Source organism: Scyliorhinus canicula, chromosome 6 (genome assembly GCF_902713615.1).
Source record: "Scyliorhinus canicula chromosome 6, sScyCan1.1, whole genome shotgun sequence".
NCBI lineage: Eukaryota > Metazoa > Chordata > Chondrichthyes > Carcharhiniformes > Scyliorhinidae > Scyliorhinus > Scyliorhinus canicula.
In genome coordinates this window covers 118,676,537-118,700,968 of record NC_052151.1, presented here as the reverse complement: position 1 = coordinate 118,700,968, position 24,432 = coordinate 118,676,537, and the positions used below count along the sequence as shown (strand labels likewise).

General features: G+C 48.7%; 2 protein-coding genes across 5 annotated transcripts in view; both read left to right on the top strand.

Annotated features, from left to right (window-relative positions):
• The first annotated feature begins 5,384 nt into the window (after nucleotides 1-5,384).
• LOC119967441 (zona pellucida sperm-binding protein 3-like) lies at nucleotides 5,385-23,735 on the top strand. Of its 4 annotated transcripts, none has more exons than XM_038799988.1 (9): nucleotides 5,385-5,806; nucleotides 6,773-6,888; nucleotides 6,974-7,077; nucleotides 7,161-7,338; nucleotides 7,423-7,549; nucleotides 22,998-23,086; nucleotides 23,174-23,292; nucleotides 23,366-23,494; nucleotides 23,571-23,735. In XM_038799988.1, the coding sequence occupies exons 1-9, from the start codon at nucleotides 5,390-5,392 to the stop codon at nucleotides 23,699-23,701; spliced, it is 1,410 nt and encodes a 469-aa protein (XP_038655916.1). In that variant the 5' UTR covers nucleotides 5,385-5,389; the 3' UTR covers nucleotides 23,702-23,735. The 4 variants fall into 4 exon arrangements, with proteins under 4 accessions (XP_038655916.1, XP_038655915.1, XP_038655914.1 ...); XM_038799987.1 differs by lacking the exon at nucleotides 22,998-23,086 and adding an exon at nucleotides 7,625-7,713; XM_038799986.1 differs by lacking the exons at nucleotides 22,998-23,086; nucleotides 23,174-23,292; nucleotides 23,366-23,494 and adding exons at nucleotides 7,625-7,713; nucleotides 7,822-7,940; nucleotides 8,014-8,142.
• Nucleotides 20,463-24,432, top strand: part of LOC119967443 (zona pellucida sperm-binding protein 3-like) — a 28,634-nt gene continuing 24,664 nt past the window's right edge. The window contains exons 1-5 of the mRNA XM_038799992.1: nucleotides 20,463-20,876; nucleotides 22,141-22,256; nucleotides 22,344-22,447; nucleotides 22,531-22,708; nucleotides 22,795-22,921. Of these exons, the coding sequence (XP_038655920.1) occupies nucleotides 20,481-20,876; nucleotides 22,141-22,256; nucleotides 22,344-22,447; nucleotides 22,531-22,708; nucleotides 22,795-22,921 (921 nt within the window). The 5' untranslated portion in view covers nucleotides 20,463-20,480. The remainder of the gene's footprint in view (nucleotides 20,877-22,140; nucleotides 22,257-22,343; nucleotides 22,448-22,530; nucleotides 22,709-22,794; nucleotides 22,922-24,432) is intronic.

The window sequence follows — 24,432 nt, the reverse complement described above, 5'->3', positions numbered from 1 at the left end:
CATAGAACATAGAACAGTACAGCGCAGTACAGGCCCTTCGGCCCTCGATGTTGCGCCGACCTGTGAAACCACTCTGAAGCCCATCTACACTATTCCCTTATCATCCATATGTTTATCCAATGACCATTTAAATGCCCTTAATGTTGGTGAGTCCACTACGTTGCAGGCAGGGCATTCCACGCCCTTACTACTTTCTGAGTCTGTATCAGGGTATGTATTACCCGTGGCTGTTGCTTTCTTCTTAGTCTTCTTTCGTTTCTTTTTATCCTCATCCCAATCCTGCTCATTTTGCTTCTCCGATGACTCATTTGCTGCCGAGTACTGTTCAACCTGAACATCTTCCGATTCAACCACGATTTAGTTCTCCATCACCTTCACCCTCGACTTGCTTTGTGGGGAGAGACAGTTGGTTGAAGTTACAAATCCCCTCAGAATCTCCTCTGCAGCGTCTTTTCTTCTTTTTGGATTTAATTTTTAATTCTTCGAATGAATTCAAATCATTTCCTTCGAGTTCCTGAACAGCACTGCTTCGATCGATCTCATGCCTGTTTTTGATTTTTTCAGTTGAGCCATGCTGTTGGCAAAGTACTCCTGCATCGTAATAGAACTAGTCACAGTATTTATTTCTGGCACATGTAAAGAAATCTTGCTCAAGCATCAGTCTGTTATTTGTATTTAGTTAAGTCAGTAATGATGAACAAGTTCTGTTCTTAAATGTACAACATGAACAGAAACTTTCTGGAAATATTTGGGCAGCACCGGTAGAGAAACAGCGGGGCAATTCACCAGCCGCATTACGCCCAGCGCAAATTCTGCGAAGTTGGGAAAATCCCGGGAGAGGCCTGAAAAGGGATTTGCGCCGGGTGTCAAACAATTTCCGATGTTCCTTGAGCTCTCCAGCTGCCGTGATCTGGTTCATGCCCAACACCCTTATTTAAATCTACAGGTTCTGTTTTAAGCCGGATTCTCCTGGCTCCTGGAATTCTCCCACCCGCCGGCGCAATGTGAAGCCAGAGTGATGGAGATCAGAAGGGGGCAGCACGGTAGCATGGTGGTTAGCATAAATGCTTCGCAGCTCCAGGGTCACAGGTTCAGTTCCCGGCTGGGTCACTGTCTGTGCGGAGTCTGCACGTCCTCCCCGTGTGTGCGTGGGTTTCATCCGGGTGCTCCGGTTTCCTCCCACAGTCCAAAGATGTGCGGGTTAGGTGGATTGGCCATGCTAAATTGCCCGTAGTATCCTAAAAAAAGTGGGGTTGTTGGGTTACGGGTATTGGGTGGATGCATGGGTTTGAGTAGGGTGATCATTGCTCGGCACAACATTGAGGGCCGAAGGGCCTGTTCTGTGCTGTACTGTTCTAAAAAAAAACGTGATGACCACGCAGGTGGTGCATTTGACCAGCCGGATAGCAAGCTGTCGCTCACCTGGGGGGGTGCTGTTACTGATAATGGGGCGGGGGGGGGGGCTGAGCAGTTTGCCTGAGATCAGATTCTTTCTTTAAGAATGGTGCCCCGATCTCGGAGGAGCCGGACCTGCCGGCGTCTTCAGCTCTGCGGCCCTCAATCAGGGTGCAGCTCACCCCAACCTCCAAACAAAATTCTAAGTGTAGATAGATTGCGATCTGCATTGCGCCAAACCACCTGGCAGGAATTTACCTCGGTTCCCACCAGAGACACACTTAGAAATGTTTTGGGAGAATTGTTCCCGTAGTCAATGTTTCAGGTTGGTAACCTTTTGTTGGGAATTGGAAGACATTAGGAATATAACAAGTTTTAAGGTGCTAGGGAGAGGAGGGGAGAACAGAACAAAAGTCTGTGATAGGTTAGAAGGCAGAAGTGACTAAAATGATAAAAGGGTCAATGATACAAGTTGAAAGGGGACCAGAATTGGATAAGAAACAAAAGATGGGTCGAGAGGAGCTGTAAATTGCAACAGAACTATTATTACCAGCTCCTGCTATCCAAAAAAGGAGCAATATTTCCAATCTCAAAATATTGAACTCCTTATTGAGTCCAGATGGTAAATGCTCATGGGGCGCTATTCTCAGGTTTCTTTGGAGCTTAATGGGAAGAGCATTGGAGACTGAGAACAGAGCCAGAATGGGAATTGAACATAGAAATAATGTTGCATGTCAATATCACTTATCACAAAGTCAGCTCCATTCTGGCATCATCTACAGGGACATCTTTGCCCAAGTAAAATCAGACCAGCATATTCATCAAAGTGGTAGTGGTGAGCTGTCTTCTTGAACTGCTGCAGCCCATAGGGAGTAGGTGCACCCACTGTACTATTAGGGAGGGAGTACCAAAATTTTGACCCAGTCACAGTGAAGGAACGGCGATATCTTTCCAAGTCAGAACAGTGAGTGACTTGGAGGGGGAACTTCCAGGTGGTGATGTTCCCACGTGACTGCTGCACTTGTCCTTTTAGATGATAATTGTCTTGGGTTTGGAAGCTGCAATCTAAGGTGCCATGGTGAGTTCCTGCAGTTCATCTTGTAGCTGGTACACACCACTGTTACTGTGCATCAGTGGTGGAAGGAGTGAATATTTGTGGAAGGGATGGCAATCATGCAGGCTGCTTTATCCTGGATGGTGTCAAGCTTCTTGACTGTCGTTGGAACTGCATTCATCCAGGTAAGTGGAAAGCATTCCATCACATTCTTGACTTGTGCCTTTGTGGACTGTGGTGCCATTGAATGTCATGGGGCAATGGTTAGAATCTCTCTTATTGGGGATGAATGTTACTTGCCACTTGTCAGCCCAGCCTGGATATTTTCCAAAGGTGTTGAACATTGTGAAATCACCAACACACATCTCCACTTCTGACCTTATGGTGGCAGGAAGGTGATTGATGAAACTGCTGAAAATGGTTGGGCCTAGGCGGTACGATAGCCCAGTGGTTAGCCTTGCTGCTTCACAGTGCCAGGGTCCCGGGTTCGATTCCCTGCTTGGGTCACTGTCTTTGCGGAGTCTGCATGTTCTCCCAATGTCTGCGTGGGTTTCCTCCGGGTGCGCCAGTTTCCTCCCAAAAGTCCTGCAAGATGTGCTTGTTACGTGATTGGACATGCTGAATTCTCCCTCAGTGTACCCGAACAGGCGCTGGAATGTGGCGACTAGGGGATTTTCACAGTAACTTAATTGCAGTGTTAATGTAAGCCTACTTGTGACAATAAAGATTTTATTATTATTCCTGCCAAACTGGACAAGTTCACATTTTACCACCGCATTACACTCCATCTGCCAATTGTTTTACCCACGCATCCAAACTTCCTTTCTCCCTTTACAAACTCTCTACCTCATCTTGACAACTTACTTTCCTACCTATCTTGGTGTCATCAGTAATGTTAGCTAACATTCATTTTGTCTCTACTTAGGAACATAGGAAGGCTTTCTTGTCAAAAGAGCCGAGAATGGTTTGCTCTGACCAGCGAAGAGAGGGAGGAGGGGGAGAGGGAAGAACGATTCTCACCAGGGATGGGGCAAATTTTGATTTGAGATGTTCAAGGAGTATTCTCCTACCTAAACCTCAGAAACAGTGTGCATGACATCTGCATTTCATTAAGAATGTTCTCGTTGAAATCTGCCACTTGCACCAGGCGCAACTACAGCCGCAGAGCAGGGCCAGAGGCTGTGAAGGTGACTGTGGCCATGAACCCGTGTCAGCTCCTTCCAAATTGGAGATGGAGATTTTTGTAACATCTCACAATTTACCATCACTTGTTTTGTAAGGAAGGTCACTGACACTCTTATTCATTGAGTCATAGAGTTTTACAACAAAGAAAGAGGGCCTTTCGCCCTTCGGCCCTTCGTGACAGTGATGGCCATCAAGCAATTTCAAGCACCAATCTATTCTAATCTATCTTCCAGTACTTGGTCCTTAGCCTTGTACACTATGGCTCATCTAAATGCTTCTTAAATGTTGAGTGTTCTCGCCTCTATCACCCTTTCAATCAGTGAGACCCACAATCCCAACATCCTCTGGATGAAAAGGTTTTTCCTCAAATCTCCTCCAAATCATCCAGATTCTTAAATCTATGCCCCTGGTTGGACTCTACTGAGGGGAAAGGTTTCTTCCTATCTCCCTTTCTATACTTCATAATTGTGTTCACCTCAACCAAGCCCCCTCTCAGCCTTCTCTGCTCTAAGAAATCCCAGCCTAACAAGACTCAGAAAACATACTTAACTCTGGAAACAGAGGCATTGAGTACAAAAAAAGACAATCATGCAAAACCTTCACAATTCAACGGTAGGCCTCAGGCGTATTGTAAGAAATTCTGGTCACCACATTTTTGGAAGGATATGAAGACATTGGTAAGTTTACCAGGATGACACCTATCTTGGTGTCCATCAGTAATGTTAGCTAACATACATTTTGTCCCTACTTAGGAACAGAGGGGACCTAGTTGTGTGGAGTGTGAAGAATGTAGGAATTTCAGATATATTATATGTGTTTGGCGCAGTAAGGGTTAAACGCCTGGGATAGTGTGTGACTGCTGCAGTTATGTTTTTAAGAATCCTCATTTGAAAGTCAGCTGGGGTTATTGGAACCAGAGGTGCAAGTTAATGGGAGCCAGGAGTTGAAACAGTCAGCTGTTAAGGTTTTCAGTGTTAGCTTTTGGCTGCAAGTTGAGCCGAGAAGGTTTCTGAAGAAATACAGTCAGAAATTCAGCATTACTCTGACAGGGTGTCAGGTCTCTTTGTTTCAAACAGTCTCAAAAGATCTCTCTTTCACAAAGTGGGGTATCCAAGACAACTCTATATAGCAAGCATTCCTGAGTGCTCACTGTATTTAAAAATGGATTGTGACCTGAGATGGTTTTGTTGTTTGACTGGAAATAAAGATAGCAGTTAAGGGTTAATGTGTCACTATATTAATTAGCATTGTTTAAGGGGTAATTGTAAGGGGTATTGTCTTGTCTTGGGGCGGCACGGTAGCACAGTGGTTTGTACTGTTGCTTCACAGCACCATGTTCCCAGGTTCGATTCCCAGCTTGGGTCACTGTCTGTGCGGAGTCTGCACGGTCTCCCCGTGTCTGTCTGGATTTGCGCCGGGTGCTCCAATTTCCTCGCACATGTCCTGAAAGATGTGCTATTAGGTAATTTGGACATTCTGAATTCTCCCTCCGTGTACCTGAAAAGGCGCCGGAGTGTGGCGACTAGGGGCTTTACACAGTGACTTCATTAACTCACATTAAATAGGTTAATGTAAGCCTACTTGTGACAATAACAAAAATTATTATTATTGTTTGGACAGTGCCCCTATCAGGAGCGGCCACTTTTAATTTGTCCCTGCGTTTGTTTCTTTTAGTATAATTAGCTGATTGACCTCAAAAGAGTTCAGGTGAGTACAGGTTGTGAGTATTAAAGGTGCTGCTCCCTGGTGGACAGGATGGTTCAGTTGTTTGGTATCATGGGGGATTTTGGAGTGAGGGCTTTGTTCCCAGTGCTGGTGTTAGTTGGAACTGTTTGTTCCTCTGATACTTGGCAACAGTTTCTGGGCCAGAGGTTTCCATGGAGCAGAGTCAAAGCCACCTCTGTGCCTCAGAGAGTCCCTCTTCCTCCCTTTGGTTCCCATTTCCGTGTGTCTGAGGGTCAAAGTGTGTCTCCACTGCAGACTGTGATGGTGCAGTGTGCAGAGGACAAGCTGCTGGTCAGGGTCCAGCTGGATTTATTTGGAACCAGGCACCTGATTAAAGCTGCTGACCTGGCACTGGGGGCAGCAGGCTGTCGGCCAACCAGGATCTACTCTCAGAACCACACTGTCCTCTTTGACTATGGGCTCCATGAGTGTGGCAGCAAATTGCAGGTAATGTCAATCCTCAACTCTGGCTCTAAGCTTAGGCTGGAGATTGGGCTGCACTCTTTATTCCAACACTTGGTGAGATGTCATTGATATTGAGGATACTGGTCTCCTGTGTCTTAAACCCCCAAACTAGCTTCCTGTTCTGGATTGTACTTTGCTTCCACTAGTCTGAGCCTCTTCAGTGTTATGACATCAACCCCATTGATCTGGAAGCTTTCCTTTGGTTCCTCTGAGCTTTTCCTCTTGTTGTTTTTCAGCTCTATTTCCCCCTCATTTGCATCAATCCAACTGAGGGTTCAGTTTCAGTCCAGATTAATCCAATTGGGTTGGGTGCTAATGAACAGAATGAAATGGGAATTCAGATGGATTGGACCAAAGAGGAACTCCACACTTCCCACTTTCCCAGTCATTGGAATCAATGGGGCCCTGGATTGAAACTGTTCTATTTCCAGGCTCTGTATTATTGTCAACTTGTGGCTCCTTTTCCTGTTAACTGAAGCTGTCCTTTTATTGAATCAATTCCCTGTTAATTGATCCTGGTCTTGTGCTAATGATCTCTCTCTGTATAAATGGCTGGAGACTGCTGAGCAAGACTAATAAGATGAGGTTGTACAGCCCCTCCAGCCTGTCCCTGATCATTAAGATCAGTGCTGTACCCCATTCATTTAAGGTCAGGGCTGGACTTTCCGCAACCTCTCATGTCCCTGTCCTCAAAATTATTCCCTTAATGTCCAAAAATAAATCCATCTGTCCTGAATATCCTCTTGTGATTGAGCATTCCCAGCTTTCTGAGATAGAGAATTCCTCAGATTCATGAGCTGTTAATGATTAAATACAGCCTCTTTGCACCGACCCTGTCAATCCCCTTGAGACTGGTTTTAATTCGATGGGGTGAGTTCATTGTTAACCCCTGTGTAGAACTTTCTCATTTCAGATCAGTTCTTCATTTCTTAACCTGTTGTCTTTCAGATGTCTGGCGATTTCCTGATCTACACCACCCACCTGACCCACAGCCCAGAGTATCATGGATCTGCCATTGTGAGAACAAATGGAGCTGTTGTTCCCATTGAGTGTCGTTACTTTAGGTGAGAATCTTTATTTGATGCCCAATAAGATCCACAGCTGTTGATATTCTCTGAAGTTGTCCTAAAATGACTGCTGTCTTTCCAGGAAGGGCAATGTGAGCAGTAACCCCATCAGGCCTACCTGGATCCCATTCAGCTCCACCAGGTCTGGAGAAGGACATCTTTCATTCTCTCTGCGCCTAATGAATGGTATGTGATGGGGTGTGATTTCCTCTCTCCACTCACTGGGAGTGACACCCACTGTCTCCAACCCTTATCCTCTTGTTCTTCAGGTGACTGGCTTACAGAGCGCACTTCCACTGTCTACTACCTGGGTGACCTCATTCACATTGAGGCCTCTGTTTCAATGAGCAACCACATGCCCCTGAAGCTCTACATTGACCGCTGTGTAGCTACATTGAGCCCAGACAAGGACTCTACCCCGAGATACAGCATCATTGACTACAATGGGTAAGGAGCTCTCTGCTTTCTCCAGCTGCTCCCATCTCTTTGGCTTCACTATTCACTTCATGTCCCTTTTTAATCTATCTTCAGTTGCCTCCTGGACAGCCAAGCTGAGGACTCCTTTTCAACCTTTGTGTTGCCAAGTAGCGATCGGGAGATGGACAAGCTCCGGTTTGACCTGGATGCATTCCGTTTCTTTGGAGATGACCGTTCATTGGTAAGAACAAATTGATCATTGGGGTCTGTGTTGGGAGGGAGTCATTAAATAACGACATGTTGATGTTTCCCTCAGATTTTTATCACCTGTCACTTGAAAGTAGCTCCAGTGGCTCGGAGAGATTCCAGGAACAAAGCTTGTACTTTCCAAAAGATGCAGAATATGTAAGCTCCCTCTCTCTCTCTCTCTCTCTCTCTCTCTCTCTCAAGGGATGGGCTTTGTGGAGAAGTGATGCCCAATGCAGTTGGTTGACTGAATTTTGTCTTGCTTAGCTGGACCCCATTGGAGGAATCGAGCATTGACATTTGTGCCTGTTGCCGTGTGGGTAACTGTGCCACAAGGGAGCTGCGATTTGGATCCAGAGGAAGGAGAGATCTTGTAGCTGAAGCTGGTAGGATATTGATCCTCTAGATGGTGGAGGTTTCTCTTTTTCCCCTCTCTAACTGGAATGTTTGATATTGCAGAGAATGAAGTTGGATTGAAGTGGGAGGCTGAGGCCTCACTTGGACCCCTGATCATTCTGGATACTGATATGACCAATCTGGCAACAGACTCCCTGAATGAGGGAAGGATGCAGGAGAGGTCCCCAGGTGGTGAGTTGGCTGACTTGTTGGTTTCCATTTCCCCCTTGGTGTTTCCTTCACTAACCATTGGTTTCTCATTGGTTTGTAGGTGTCGAGTCTGAGGTGATCCTGATAGTGACCCTGACTGTGACAGCTGTCTCTCTGATCTCTGCTTCATTGATCACCTTGTTCCTGTACAGGAAACGCAATCAAACTCTGTTCACCCAGTGATCAAATTAATTTTCAATAAAGCAGTGATTCCGTGTGTCTGAAAGCTGATTGGTCTCTGTATTTCATTAGTCTGAGTCCATGGAAATAATGGCTGGGGTTTGTGCACTCCAAAAGCTCCAAGAACCACATCTCCTCCTTGCCTGAAAAATGGTTCTTCTACTTGAGAGGGTAGTTGGTTTTGGGGGTGTTAATTTCTGTTTATTTCAATGTCTCCCTCTCTTCTTTTTCTTTCCCTCCCCCCCCCCCCCCCCCCCCAAAAAATTGGGCCACCCAGTGTGGAGGAGTGGGTGTGAGCAGGTCTGCAACCTCCTTGTGGAGCTGAGCCTGGCTGGTAGGGCTGTTTACAGGGGCTGTCTCCCCCTCCCAGGGGATCATCTGCCCCCGGAGAGGGGAACACTCTGTTTCTCCCCCCCCCCCCCCAGATGGGGGGGAATACAATCTGCGACTGTTGAACTGACATGTACTGATCCCCAGATCTGATCTGGTGCCTGAACTTCATTCAGGTCTCTGATATCTAACTGTTTGCTGGTAAGTGATACAGATGGAATCTGATAACTGCATGGTTTTTAATTGAGGCTAATCTGATCTGTTCTGCTTTTGAGCTCTCACATGAGGATTTGGGAATCGAACATTCAAACGTCAAATGAGACATCTTGTTCTTAGCAGGCTTGATGCTGATTGGCCAGAATGAAGACTGGGGCTTAAGAACGGAGTTTGAATCTTCCTGTGATCAAGATTGAGGCTGTTCTGAGACATTGAAGGATTTGGGAGGGTGGGTCTGCAGAAATAATCCCCTCATGGGGTAATTAAGAACAAGGGCACCTGACCTCAAAATTACCATTTAGTTAAGGGAACATTAGGTGGGGCATCAGGGCCAAGATGTGCTTTGAGTCTAGGAAGAGGTGGAGGAACAGGGAAGTGTCACGAGGGGGCATGGAAGCACACGTGGATAACACTAGCTTCAGAGCCAGGGTTCCAGGTTCGATTTCCATCTGTCACTGACAGTGTGGAGTCTGCACATTCTCCCTGTGTCTGTGGGTTTCCTCCAGGTGCTCCAATTTCCACCCACAGTCCAAAGATGTGCAGGTTAGGTGGTTTTGTCATGCTAAATTGCTCTAGTGTCTGAAAGTTGTGGGATTGCTGGTTTACAGGAATAGCGAGGAGGTGTGGGCTTGGGTCGGATACTCTTTCAGGAGCCGATGTAGACTCAGATGGGCTGAATGGCCACTTGCACTGTAAATTGTATGACTCTCTGATTTTAAAGACATTTTAATACTATTCCAGTCTCCTAGCCACTGTTAGCGTCTGGTCTGCCATCGTAATAGGAGACTGGAGATGCTGGGATTGTTCTTGAAAATAGGAAGCTTAACAAACACCTAGTACACATATTCAAAATTGAGGTTAAAATAGTTAGCAAAACCACTTTTCAGGGAAACAACAAATTTCTTCACACGTCTGGTTGGTCAAATCTGAACCACATTATCTGAACTTTGAAAGAGCAACTGGATCTGTACTTCAAGGGGGGTGATTAAGGGGAAGATCTGGGCCGGGCTTCTCCCCTACCCGGCAGGGCGGGGGGGGGGGGGGTGGTCCTGGCGGGATAGTGGGGTGTGAACCACTCTGGCGCGGGCCTCCCCGAGGGTGCGGAATTCTCCGTACCTTTAGGGTCCAAGGCCTCGCATTGAGGGGCTTGGCCCACGCCGGAGTGGCTCCCGCTCCGCCGGCCGGCGCGAACTGCCTTTGGAGCCATGCCAGCCGGGGCCAAAAGACCTTCGTGGGCTGGCGGAATTCCGCGCATGCGCTGTGTGTCAGCAGCTGCTGACGTCATACTGGTGCAGGGGCGGGGTCTCTTCAGCCCCCGCCATGGTGAAGGCCACGCTGGGTGGAAGAAAGAGTGCCCCCCACGGCACAGCCCCGCCTGCCGATCGGTGGGCCCCGATCATGGGCCAGGCCACCGTGGGGGCACCCCCCAGGATCAGATCACCCGGAGCCCGCCAATCCCGCCGGTACTGGAGGTGGTTTAAACCACACTGGCATGAAAAGCCTGTCAGCGGCGGGACATTGGCCGGAGAATCAACACTGCGGGGCCCGCCGACCGGCGTGGCGCAATTCCCGCCCCCACCAAATCTAGGGGGCGGAGAATTTGGGACACTGGTGGGGGCGGGATTGACACCGGCCGCGGGCAATTCTCCGACCCCATAGCTCTCTCAATTAGAAGCCTCACTGTTGAGGAACATTAACTCTGAAATTTCAGTACCAGTGAGAAGATCAATCATCCCGAAGGCCTTTTTCCAAGGAATAAATAAAATGATTATGGCATTTGTGTGGGGAAGAATCCCTAAAACTACACTGCAGAGAAGAAATACGGGAGGCTGAGCCCTTCCGAACCTGCAATACCACCACTGGGAAGCCACAGTCGAGAGAGTGAGGGAATGAGTAAGGGAGCAGGGCAAAGAAAGGGGGGAAATGGAGTAGCCCTCCTGAACAGGAACAACCCTCCGAGCCCTAGTCACGACTGTGCTTCCAACCACCCTGGCAAAGTATACATCCAGCCCAGGGGTGGTAGCCATGTTAAAATCTGGAACCAGATGAGACAGCACGTCGGTTTAACTGAGATGTCCACCATGGCCCACATATGCAGTAACCACAAATTCCCAGCAGCCATGCTTGATGCCACTGTTAAGAAGTGGAGACAGGCCGGGGGGGACACTAGCGATTTGGGACTTTTACATGGGGGACAGACTCACAACCCTGGACCAGCTGACAGGAAGACTGGAGCTACCGAACGGACAGGAGCTCCAACACTTGCAAATCAAAAACTTTTTCCGCAAGGAGACGGCGAGGTACCCTCGGGTTCTGAGAGACACATTGCTGGAGGAACTGCTGGATAAAAGCAAATTACTGCGGATACTGGAATCCAAAACAAAAGAGAAAATGCTGGAAAATGTCAGCAAGTCTGGCAGCATCTGCTTTGACAAAGAGTCATCGGACTCAAAACGTTAGCTCTTTTCTCTCCCTACAGATGCTGCCGGACGTGCTAAGATTTTCCAGCATTTTCTTTTCTGTTGCTGGAGGAACTACTAGACGCGGACAGTATTGAGAAGGGGAACTGTGGGGACATTTAGGGACAACTGTTAGGAAGGTGAGAACACCATTACATGGAGCAAGACAGACGTGGGAGGACGAACTAGGGACAGACATAGGGTGGGGACTGGAGTGAAGCACTGAGCAGGGCGAACTCCACCACCTCTTGCACAAGGCTATGCCTCATGCAGTACAAAGTGGTCCACAGAGCGCACCTAACCAGAACCCACATGAACAGGTTCTTCCTGGAGGTGGAAGACCAGTGTAAACGGTGCCAGGGTGGCCCGGCCAACCACACCCCCATGTGGGAGAAAGGGGAGCAGCAAGGGAGGTACCCAGGGAAAAATCAGGACGGAACACGGGAAGGGACCAAAGGGGGAACCAGAGACCATCCCCCCTTCCCCCAACAAAACCATAATAAATAATCTTTATTGGTGTCACAAGTAGGCTTAAATTAACACTGCAATGAAATTACTGTGAAAATCCCCTCGTCACCACACTCCGCGCCTGTTCGCCTCACTGAGGGAGAATTCAGGATGTCTAATTCACCGAACAAGCATTTCTTTCGGGACTTGTGGGAGGAAACCCAGCACACGGAAGAAAGCCACACAGACACAGGGAGAACGTGCAGACTCTGCATTGACAGTGACCCAATCTGGGAATCAAACCCGGGACCCTGGTGCTGTGAAGAAACAGTGCTAACCACTGTGCTGCCCATAATATGGCCAACAGTTCTGGACACCTTGGCACTACCGGCCTGGCAGTATCCCTGCCAGCGCCACATGGGCACACTGGCAGTGCCAGGCTGATGATGAGGTGGCAGTGCCAGGGTAGCCAAGTGGCACTGTCAGGGTGCAAGGCTGGTAGTGCAAAGGTGCTTGGGTGGCATCAGTGCCAGGGTCCCACCCTGTCCAGTTACCTGGGGCGGGTCACTGATCGCCTAGGGGAACCCCCTCCCCAAGTGCTGTTCCACCTGTCCCCGTTTGTGGGCCCCACATCCCCCACCCACAGGAAATTTCACTCTTCCCCCACCCCGTCCCCAACCAAATGAGGTCACTCGGCTATGGGGTCGCTGAGGGACCCGCCTCTTCATGCCGCTTTCGAGCCCCCCCCACCCCCCGCTCCATTTCAGGACACCCACCCTTTACCCCCCCCCCCCCTCCCCCCAACTGTTAGGCACTGCCAAGTTGTCTTGGTGCTAGAGGGAGAGCCAGGGTGCCATCCGACCCTCCCCCCCCCCCCCCCAGGTGCCGTTACGACTGGCCCCCATTTCTGTGGACCAGTGCTAAACGGCGCCATGGCAACGTCTCCCAGGCGGGGCTGCCAGTTCCCGTTCCTCGTGGGAGTTGGACCCCGACATATTTAAATGAGCCGAATGGACCATTTGAGATGTATATCCGGATGCCGCCCAGTGAGGGCGAGATCCAGATTGTGACGTCTCACGAGATCTCGCGAGGCGTTCCGAGCGTCACAAATCTAGCGAGAGGCCTCGTCCCAGGTTTAATGGCCTTGTCGCGTCACCGAGTCGGGCGTTACGAGGCCGTTTGATCGTAGCCTCTATTGTCAATACCCACAAATAAACATACTCTTTTTATTTTGCGCATTTATAAGAAAATTGTTTTAACATGCTTTCAATCACTTTCCTTACTTCAAGTATTCCATCCTCCAGTACCAAGCTCACTGCTTAAATTTAAATCCAAATGCGCTGTAAGGCTACAACGCCCTGAATGTAGAGGAACAGATTCAACTTCTCCTGAAGGACAAATATTCTGGATGAGTGACACTGAAGGATTTACTCTGCTTTTTCTGGAGTTTCTTTTAGTCTGGTAATTTTCCTTAACTGGGCTGTCTTCTATCAGACCACTATTTAGTTCTCCATCACCTTCACCCTCGACTTGTTTTGTGGGGGGAGACAGTTGGTTGAAGTTACAAATCCCCTCAGCATCTCCTCTGCAGCGTTTTTTCTTTATTGAGATTTAATTTTTACTTCTTCGAATGAATTCAAATCATCTCCCTCGAGTTCCTGAACAGCACTGCTTCGATCGATCTCATGCCCTGTTTTTGATTTTTTCAGTTGAGCCATTCTGTTGGCAAAGTACTCCTGCATCGTAATAGAACAAGTCACAGTATTTATTTCCTCTGTGGCACTGGCGGCCTTTGGGTCATCAACAGGCACTAAACAGTCATCATTCTGAAAAACATGAACATACAACATTAAACATACTTGTGCTGGAGACAAAATGCTGTTTACGTTTCTGAAAGACTATGAAGTGAAAAGATTCCAGAAGGCAAATTATAACTTCCACAAGATTCAATGTGCTTACAGCAACCAATGCCTGGCACATGTAAAGAAATCTTGCTCAAGCATCAGTCTGTTATTTGTATTTAGTTAAATCAGCAATGTTGAACAAGTTCAGTTATTAAATGTACAACATGAACAGAAACTTCTGGAAATATTTGGGCAGCACCGGTAGAGAAGCAGCGGGGCAATTCTCCAGCGCATTGCTCCCAGCGCAAATTCTGCAAAGTCGGGAAAATCCTGGGAGAGGCCTGAAAAGGGATTCGCGGAGGGTGTCGAACAATTTCCGATGTTCCTTGACCGCTCCAGCTGCCATGTTGGTTCGTGCCGAACACCCTTATTTAAATACGCAGGTTCTGTTTTAAGCCAGATTCTCCTGGCTCCTGAAATTCTCCCACCCGCCGGCGCAATGTGAAGCCAGAATGATGGAGATCAGAAGTGATATCGCTTCTCGGCCTTTTGGCCAAGATCAAGAGCAGCATCTGCTCTGCCTTGTGGCTCAGATCTGGTGGGCGCAATTCTCCGCACTCACGACGGGGCGGAGAATAGCGGGCGGCGCAAATTTTTACGGCGACGCTGGTCCGATGCCCTCCCGCTATTCTCCCCCCCCCCCACGCCCGCCCCCCGACACGAATCGCTGCGCGCCGTTTTTTTACGGCGAGCAGCGATTCTCCCCTGGCCGATGGGCCGATTTCCAAGGCCTTTACGGCCGTTTTCACGATTTTTAATACACCTGCTATACCAGTTCGTGAAAACGGCCGCAAAGTGCCGTTCTGCACAACCATGCCACCGATTGGCACGGCCGCACCACGGTGGGCACCGATCGTGGGCAGCGGGTCCGATTCCCGCGCACTCTTTATCCCTCCACCGCCCCGCAGGATAAGTCCGCGGGGCGGCTGAGGGGCATTACGGACTGCGCATGCGGGGGTCTGACGCATATGCGTGGATGACGTCATCCGCGCATGCGCGGGTTGGAGTCGTCCAATCCGCGCATGCGCGGCTGACGTCATCATATGCGTCAGCCGTCGCTAACTTTGGCGCGCAGGCTTAGCGAAATTCGTTAAGCCCGCGATGCCGGAGTTCACGGGGCCGCGATGCAAGCCCCGAACGGGGAGCAGAATCGGGTCCCGGGAGGGGGCGCGAAGGCTGCTGTTAAACACGGCCGGTTTCGTGGCAGCCTTCATGACTCTCCGCCTTTGTGGAGAATCGCGCCCGGTTTGTCTCACTTGTGGGGACCATGAATTGGATTCAATTTGAATTTTAATTGGTTTTTGGAGCAGGTAAGGAGTTGGATTAGGGGTTCGCCTCTGTCCACACTCTGAGCCCTAGCTTTATAACTCAGTAAAAGTAATTTTAAAAAATGAAGTGATGACCACGCAGATGAGGGTGGGTGGGTTCAGAGACCATTGTAGCCCTCAGCTGGTCAGAAACATGGCAACGCAGTGCCCTGGCACCTTGGCAGTTCTAACACGGGGTGGTGCATTTTGCCATCCCCATAGCGAGCTGTCGCTCACCTGGGGAGGGTTGCTGGCACTGGCAATGGGGCGGGGTGGGGGGCTGAGAGTTTTCCTGAGATAAGATCTTCCTTTAAGAATGTTGTCCGATCTCGGAGGAGACGGACCTTCAGCTCCGCGACCCCCCAATCAGGGTGCAGCTCACCCCAACCTCCAAACAAACTTCTAATAATAGGTAATTGGCCAAGATCAAGAGTAGCATCTGCTCTGCCTTATGGCTCAGTTCTGGTTTGTCTCACTTGTGGGGACCATGAATAGGATTCAATTTGAATTTCAATTGGTTTTTGGAGCAGGCAAGGAGCTGGATTTGGGGTTCGCCCCTGTCCACACATGAAATAAAGTGATGACCGCGCAGATGGGGGTGGGTTTGGAGACCATCGTAGCTCTCAGGTGGTCGGAAACATGGCAGTGCAGTGCCCTGGCACCTTGGCAGTTCTTACACGGGGCGGTGCATTTTGCCATCCCCATAGCAAGCTGTCGCTCATCTGGGCGGGGTGCTGATACTGCCAATGGGGCGGGGTGGGGGGCTGAGCGTTTGTCTGAGATCAGATCTTCCTTTGAGAATGGTGCCCCGGTCTCGAAGGAGCCGGACCTGCCGGCGTCTTCAGCTCTGCGCCCCCCAATCAGGGTGCAGCTCACCCCAACCTCCAAACAACATTCTAATTGTAGGTAGATTGCGATCTGCATTGCGCCAAACCACCCGGCAGGAATTGAAATGAAATGAAATGAAATGAAAATCGCTTATTGTCACGAGTAGGTTTCAATGAAGTTACTGTGAAAAGCCCCTAGTCGCCACATTCCGGCGCCTGTCCGGGGAGGCTGGTACGGGAATCGAACCGTGCTGCTGGCCTGCTTGGTCTGCTTTAAAGCCAGCGATTTAGCCTGGTGAGCTAAACCAGCCCCTCGGTTCCCACCAGAGACACACTTAGAAATGTTTTGGGAGAATTGCTCCCGTAGTCAATGTTTCAGGTTAGTAACCTTTTGTTGGGAATTGGAAGGCTTTAGGAATATAACAAGTTTTAAGGTGGTGGGGAGAGGAGGGGAGAACAGAACAAAAGTCTGTGATAGGTTAGAAGGCAGAAGTGACTAAAATGAGAAAAGGGTGAATGGTGCAAATTGAAAGGGGACAGGAATTAGATCAGAAACAAAAGATGGATCTGGAGGAGCTGTAAATTGCAACAGCGCTATTATTACCAGCTCCTGCTGTCCCAAAACATAGGCATGATGTGGAGATGCCGGCATTGGACTGGGGTGAGCACAGTAAGAAGTCTTACAACACCAGGTTAAAGTCCAACAGGTTTGTTTCAAACACGAGCTTTCGGAGCACGGCTCCTTCTTCAGGTGAATGGAAAGGCTTGTTCCAGAAATGTTTATATAGACACAGTCAGAGATGCCCCGGAATGCGAGCACCTGCAGGCAATCAAATCATCAAAGATGCAGAGAGAGAGGTAACTCCAGGTTAAAGAGGTGTGAATTGTCCCAAGCCAGTTCAGTCGGTAGGCCTTTGCAAGTCCAGGCTTGTTGGTGGGGGCCGAATGTAATGCGACATGAATCCCAGATCCCGGTTGAGTCCGCATTCATGCGTGCGGAACTTAGCTATAAGTTTTTGCTCAGCAATTTTGCGTTGTCGCGTCTCCTGAAGGCCTCCTTGTAGAATGCTGACCCGGAGATCAGAGGCTGAATGTCCTTGACTGCTGAAGTGTTCCCCAACTGGAAGGGAACAGTCCTGCCTGTTGATAGTCGCACGATGCCCGTTTATTCGTTGTCGCAGTGTCTGCATGGTCTCGCCAATGTACCACGCTTCGGGACATCCTTTCCTGCAGCGTATGAGGTAGACTACATTGGTCGAGTCGCACGAGTATGCGCCGCGTACCTGGTGGGTGGTGTTTCCACGTGTAATGGTGGTGTCCATGTCGATGATCTGGCATGTCTTGCAGAGATTACCCTGGCAGGGTTTTGTGGTGTTGTGGTTGCTGTTCTGAAGGCTGGGTAATTTGCTGCAAACAATGGTTTGTTTGAGGTTGCGCGGTTGTTTGAAGGCCAGTAGTGGGGGTGTGGGGATGACCTTGGCAAGATGTCCATCCTCGCTGATGATGTGTTGGAGGCTGCGAAGAAGATGTCGTAGTTCTTCGCAGCCTCCAACACATCATCAGCGAGGATGGACATCTTGCCAAGGTCATCCCCACACCCCCACTACTGGCCTTCAAACAACCGCGCAACCTCAAACAAACCATTGTTTGCAGCAAATTACCCAGCCTTCAGAACAGCAACCACAACACCACAAAACCCTGCCAGGGTAATCTCTGCAAGACATGCCAGATCATCGACATGGACACCACCATTACACGTGGAAACACCACCCACCAGGTACGCGGCGCATACTCGTGCGACTCGACCAATGTAGTCTACCTCATACGCTGCAGGAAAGGATGTCCCGAAGCGTGGTACATTGGCGAGACCATGCAGACACTGCGACAACGAATAAACGGGCATCGTGCGACTATCAACAGGCAGGACTGTTCCCTTCCAGTTGGGGAACACTTCAGCAGTCAAGGACATTCAGCCTCTGATCTCCGGGTCAGCATTCTACAAGGAGGCCTTCAGGAGACGCGACAACGCAAAATTGCTGAGCAAAAACTTATAGCTAAGTTCCGCACGCATGAATGCGGACTCAACCGGGATCTGGGATTCATGTCGCATTACATTCGGCCCCCACCAACAAGCCTGGACTTGCAGAGGCCTACCGACTGAACTGGCTTGGGACAATTCACACCTCTTTAACCTGGAGTTACCTCTCTCTCTGCATCTTTGATGATTTGATTGCCTGCAGGTGCTCGCATTCCGGGGCATCTCTGACTGTGTCTATATAAACATTTCTGGAACAAGCCTTTCCATTCACCTGAAGAAGGAGCCGTGCTCCGAAAGCTCGTGTTTGAAACAAACCTGTTGGACTTTAACCTGGTGTTGTAAGACTTCTTACTGTGCCCAAAACATAGGAGCAATAATTCCGATCTCAAAATGTTGAAATCCTTATTGAGTCCCAATGATAAATGCTCATGGGGCGCTATTCTCAGGTTTCTTTGGATCTTCATTGGACGAGCATTGGAGACTGAGAACAGAGCCAGAATGGGAATTGAACATAGAAATAATGTTGCACGTCGATGTCACTTATCACAAAGTCAGCTCCATTCTGGCATCATCAACAGGGACATCTTTGCCCAAGTAAAATGAGCCCAGCACATTCACCAGTAACCATGATCAAACAGCACAAAACACTGGATGGCAAGTGTAGGATCGTGAAAAGTTCATACATGTACAGTAAAGGGCACCCCACAGAGTAGAGATGAATTCATTAATTTGCAGTTTCAGTCCGAGGTTCCATCAATCCTTTCACAAACAACACTGGTACGCAGGGAACTCCTGGTTGTCCATTGTTACAATCCCTGTGGAGGAACCAAAAACCAAAATAACTAATTTTTAAATAATTAATTCACAGGATGTGGGCATTGCTAGCCAGCAATTATTGCCATCCCTAATTGTCCTTGTGAGGGTAGTGGCAAGCTGTCTTCTTGAACTGCTGCAGCCCATAAGGAGTAGGTGCACCCACTGTACTATTAGGGAGGGAGTTCCAGGATTTTGACCCAGTCACAGTGAAGGCAGGGCGATATCTTTCCAAGTCAGAACGGTGAGTGACTTGGCAGGTGGTGATGATCCCAGGTGACTGCTGCCCTTTTCCTTTTAGATGGTAGTGGCCTTCGGTTTGGAAGCTGCAATCTGAGGTGCCATGGTGAGTTCCTGCAGTTCATCTTGTCGATGGTACACACAACTGATACTTTGCATCAGTGGTGGAAGGACTGAATATTTGTGGAAGGGATGCCAATCATGCTGGCTACTTTGTCCTGGATGGTGCCAAGCTTCTTGACTGTCGTTGGAGCTGCATTCATCCAGGTAAGGGGAAAGTATTCCATCACATTCTTGACTTGTGCCTTGTGGACCGTGGTTCCGTTGAATGTCATGGGGCAATGGTTAGATTCTCTCTTATTGGGGATGGTCACTGCCTGGCACTTGTGGTGGCATAAATGTTACTTGCCCCTTGTCATTCCAAGCCTGGAGATTTTCCAGGTCTTGTTCCATTTGGACATGGACTGTTTCAGTATCTGAGGAGTCACAAATGGTGTTGAACATTGTGAAATCACCAACAGACATCTCCACTTCTGACGCAGGAATGTGGCGACTCGGGGCTTTTCACAGTAACTTCATTGCAGTGTTAATGTAAGGCTATGTGTGACAATAAAGATTTTATTACTATTCCTGTCAAACTGGACAAGTTCACATTTTACCACATTACACTCTATCTGTATCTGAGGAGTCACAAATCATGTTGAACATTGTTGCAATCACCAACAGACATCTCCACTTCTGACCTTATGATGGAAGGACGGTGATTGACGAAACTGCTAAAAATGGTTGGGCCTAGGCAGTACGATAGCACAGTGGTTAGCACTGCTGCTTCAGAGCGCCAGGGTTCCGGGTTTGATTCCCGGGTTGGGTCACTGTCTGTGTGGGGTCTGCATGTTCTCCCAGTGTCTGCATGGGTTTACTCCGGGTCCTCCCGTTTCCTCCCACAAGTGTGCTTATTACGTGATTTGGACATTCTGAATTCTCCCTCGGTGTACCCGAGCAGGCGCTGGAATGTGGAAACGTGGGGATTTTCACAGTAACTTCATTGTGTGTTAATGTAAGCCTACCTGTGAACTGCTAGGGGCAGTACGGTAGCACAGTGGTTAGCACTGTAGCTACAGCGCCAGGGTCACAGGTTCGATTCCCGGCAGGTCACTGTCTGTGCAGAAGCAGCACGTTCTCACCGTGTCAGCGAGGGTTTCCTCCGGGTGCTCTGGTTACCCGCACATGTCCTGAAAGACGTGTGGTTAGGTAAATTGGACATTCTGAATTCCCCCTCCAATTACCCGAACAGGCGCCGGAGTGTGGCGACTAGGGGCTTTTCACAGTGACTTCATTAACTTACATTCAATAGGTTAATGTAAGCCTACTTGTGACAATAACAAAAAATATTATTTGGGCAGTGCCCCTATCAGGAGTGGCCCCTTTAAATTTGTCCCTGATCTTGTTTCTTTGAGTATAATTAGTTGATTGACCTCAAAAGAGTTCAGGTGAGTACAGGTTGTGAGTATAAAAGGTGCTGCTCCCTGGTGGACAGGATGGTTCAGTTGTTTGGTATCATGGGAGATTTTGGAGTGAGGGCTTTGTTCCCAGTGCTGTTGTTAGTTGGAGCTGTTTGTTCCTCTGATACTTGGCAACAGTTTCTGGGCCAGAGGTTTCCATGGAGCAGAGTCAAAGCCACCTCTGTGCCTCAGAGAGTCCCTCTTCCTCCCTTTGGTTCCCATTTCCGTGTGTCTGAGGGTCAAAGTGTGTCTCCACTGCGGACTGTGATGGTGCAGTGTGCAGAGGAAAAGCTGTTGGTCAGGGTCCAGCTGGATTTATTTGGAACCAGGCACCTTATTAAAGCTGCTGACCTGACCCTGGGGGCAGCAGGCTGTCTGCCAACCAGGATCTACTCTCAGAACCACACTGTCCTCTTTGACTATGGGCTCCATGAGTGTGGCAGCAAATTGCAGGTAATGTCAAACCTCAACTCAGCCTCTAAACTTAGGCTGGAGATTGTTCTACACTCTTTATTCCAACACTTGGTGAGATGTCATTGATATTGAGGCGATATTGGTCTCCTGTGTCTTAAACCCCCAAACTAGCTTTCTAATTATGGATTGTACTTTGCTTCCACTGGTATGAGTCTCATCAACCTCATTGGTCTGGAAGCTTCCCTTTGGTTCCTCTGAGCTTTTCCTCTTGTTGATTTTCAGCTATATTTCTCCCTCATTCACATCAATTGAATTGGAGGTTTCAGTCCAGTTTAATCCAATTGGGTTGGGTGTTTATGAACATAATGAAATGGGAATTCAGATGGATTGGACCGAAGAGGAACTCCACACTTCCCATTTCCCAGTCATTGGAATCAAGGGGGCCCTGGATTAAAACTGTTCTATTTCCAGGCTCCATGTCAACTTGTGGTTCCTTTTCCTGTTAACTGAAGCTGTCCTCTTTATTGAATCAATTCCCTGTTAATTGACCCTGGTCTTGTGCTAATGATCTCTCTTTGTATAAATGGCTGAAGGTTGCTGAGCAACACTAATAACAAGATGAGGCTGGACAGCCTGTTCCCCATTCATTAAGATCAGAGCTGGATGTCCCTGTCCTCGCAACATGATTGTTAATTTTTTTTTTTATATTTAAGAGTACCCAATTCATTTTTTCAATTAAGGGGCAATTTACTGTGGCCAATCCAGCTAGCCTGCATATCTTTTTGGTTGTGGAGGTGACACCCATGCAAACATGGAGTGAATGTCCACACAGTGACTCAGAGCCAGGATGGAACCTGGGACCTTGGTGCTGTGAGGCAGCAGGGCCTCTTCTTGCCAATGTGCTGCCCTCTGATTCCCTTAATGTCCAAAAATAAATCCATCTGTCCTGAATATCCTCAGATTGAGCATTCCCAGCTCTGTGGGATAGAGAATTCCTAAGATTCATGAGCTGCTCAATGAAGAAATTGTGTTTGTCCTAAACGATTGACCCTCCCCCTCCCCCTCCCCCTCCCCCTCCCCCTCCCCCTCCCCTCCCCCTCCCCCTCCCCCTCCCCCTCCCCCTCCCCCTCCCCCTCCCCCTCCCCGCATAGACTCTCCAGCTGGGGCCCAGCAGCCTCTTTGCACTGACCCTGCCAATCTCCTTGAATTATTTTAATTGGATAGGGTGAGTTTATTGTTAACCCCTGTGTAGAACTTGCTCATTTCAGATCAGTTCTTCATTCCTTAACCTGGTGTCTTTCAGATGTCTGGAGATTTCCTGATCTATAACACCCACCTGACCCACAGCCCAGAGTATCATGGATCTGTCATTGTGAGAACGAATGGAGCTGTCGTTCCCATTGAGTGTCGTTACTTTAGGTGAGAATCTTTATTTGATGCTGAATAAGATCCACAGCTGTTGGTGTTCTCTGAAGTTGTCCTAAAATGACTCTGCTGTCTTTCCAGGAAGGGCAATGTGAGCAGTAACCCCATCAGGCCTACCTGGATCCCATTCAGCTCCACCAGGTCTGGAGAAGGACATCTTTCATTCTCTCTGCGCCTAATGAATGGTATGTGATGGGGAGTGATTTCCTCTCTTCACTCACTGGGAGTGACACCCACTGTCTCCAACCCTTGTCCTCTTGTTCTTCAGGTGACTGGCTTACAGAGCGCACTTCCACTGTCTACTACCTGGGTGACCTCATTCACCTTGAGGCCTCTGTTTCAATGAGCAACCACATGCCCCTGAAGCTCTACATTGACCGCTGTGTAGCTACTTTGAGCCCAGACAAGGATTCTACCCCGAGATACAGCATTATTGACTACAATGGGTAAGGAGCTCTCTACTTTCTCCAGCTGTTCCCATCTCTCTGGCTTCACTTGATTCACTTCATGTCCCTTTTTAATCAATCTTCAGTTGCCTCCTGGACAGCCAAGCTGAGGACTCCTTTTCAACCTTTGTGTTGCCAAGTGGCGAGCGGGAGATGGACAAGCTCCGGTTTGACCTGGATGCATTCCGTTTCTTTGGAGATGACCGTTCCTTGGTAAGAGGAAACTGATCATTGGGGGTCTCTGTGTTGGGAGGGAGTCATTAAATAACAACATGTTTATGTTTCTCAGATATTCATCACCTGTCACCTGAAAGTAGCTCCAGTAGATCGGAGAGATTCCAGGAACAAAGCTTGTACTTTCCAGAAGGTGCAGAATATGTAAGCCCTCTCCCGTGCTCTCTCTCTGAGCTTTTGTGAAGAAGTGATGCACAATACAGTTGGTTGACTGATTTTTGTCTTGCTTAGCTGGGCCCCATTGGAGGAATCGAGCATTGACATTTGTGCCTGTTGCCGTGTGGGTAACTGTGCCACAAGGGAGCTGCGATTTGGATCCAGAGGAAGGAGAGATCTTGTAGCTGAAGCTGGTAGGACATTGATCCTCTAGATGTTGGGGGTTTCCCCTTTTCCCCTCTCTAACTGGAATGTTTGATATTGCAGAGAGTGAAGTTGGATTGAAGTGGGAGGCTGAGGCCTCACTTGGACCCCTGATCATTCTGGATACTGATGTGACCAACCTGGCAATGGACTCTCTGATTGAGGGAAGGATGCAGGAGAGGTCTCCAGGTGGTGAGTTGGCTGACTGCTGGTTTCTATTCGCCCCTCTGTTTCCTTCACTAACCATTAGCTTCTCATTGGTTTGTAGGTGTGGAGTCTGAGGTGGTCCTGATCGTGACCCTGACTGTGACAGCTGTCTCTCTGATCTCTGCTTTATTGATCACCTTGTTCCTGTACAGGAAACGCAATCTAACTCTGTTCACCCAGCGATCAAATTAATTTTCAATAAAGTGGTGATTCCTTGTGTCTGGGAGATGATTGGTCTCTGCATTTTGTTAGTCTGAGTCCATGGAAATAATGGCTGGGAGTTGTGCACTCCAAAAGCTCCAAGAACCACATCTCCTTGAATGGTTCTTCTAATTGAGGGTTGTTTTTAGAAGGGCTGTTAATTTTCAGTCAGCTTCAGTTCCTCCCCCCCCCCCCCCCCCCCCAAACACCCACTGTGGTGGAGGGGGGGGGGGGGTGTAGGTCAGGGAGCTCCTGGTGGGGCTGTTTACTGGATTCCAATCCCCACCCCCTGCAGAGTGGGAACACTGTTTCCTGTCTCTGGGAAGGGAATACATTGTCTGACTTAAGAACTGACATGTGCTGATCCCCCAGAGATCTGATCTGGTGCTTCAACTTCATTCAGGTCTTGGTTATCCAAATGTTTGCAGGTAAGTGATACAGATGGAATCTGATTTTTAATTGGGGCTCAAGGCCCTCCAATCTCATTATTCTGCTTTTGAGCTCCATCAGGATTTGGGAATCGAACATTTCAACATCAAAATCTTGTTCTGAGCAGGCTTGATGCTGTTTGGCCAGAGTGAAGACTGGGGCTTAAGAACTGAGTTTGAATCTTCCTGTGTTCAAGATTGAGGCTGATCTGAGGCATTGAAGAATTTGTTTGGTCGGTCTGCAGAAATAATCCCCTCATGGGGGAATTAAGAACAAGGGCACCTGACCTCAAA

Coding starts and splice junctions, on each gene's coding strand:
- LOC119967441 (XM_038799988.1), top strand. CDS start 5,390: ATGGTTCAGTTGTTTGGTATCATGGGGGATTTTGGAGTGAGGGCTTTG. Junction 5,807..6,772: donor AGTGTGGCAGCAAATTGCAG/GTAATGTCAATC, acceptor GTTGTCTTTCAG/ATGTCTGGCGATTTCCTGAT. Junction 23,495..23,570: donor GCAGGAGAGGTCTCCAGGTG/GTGAGTTGGCTG, acceptor ATTGGTTTGTAG/GTGTGGAGTCTGAGGTGGTC.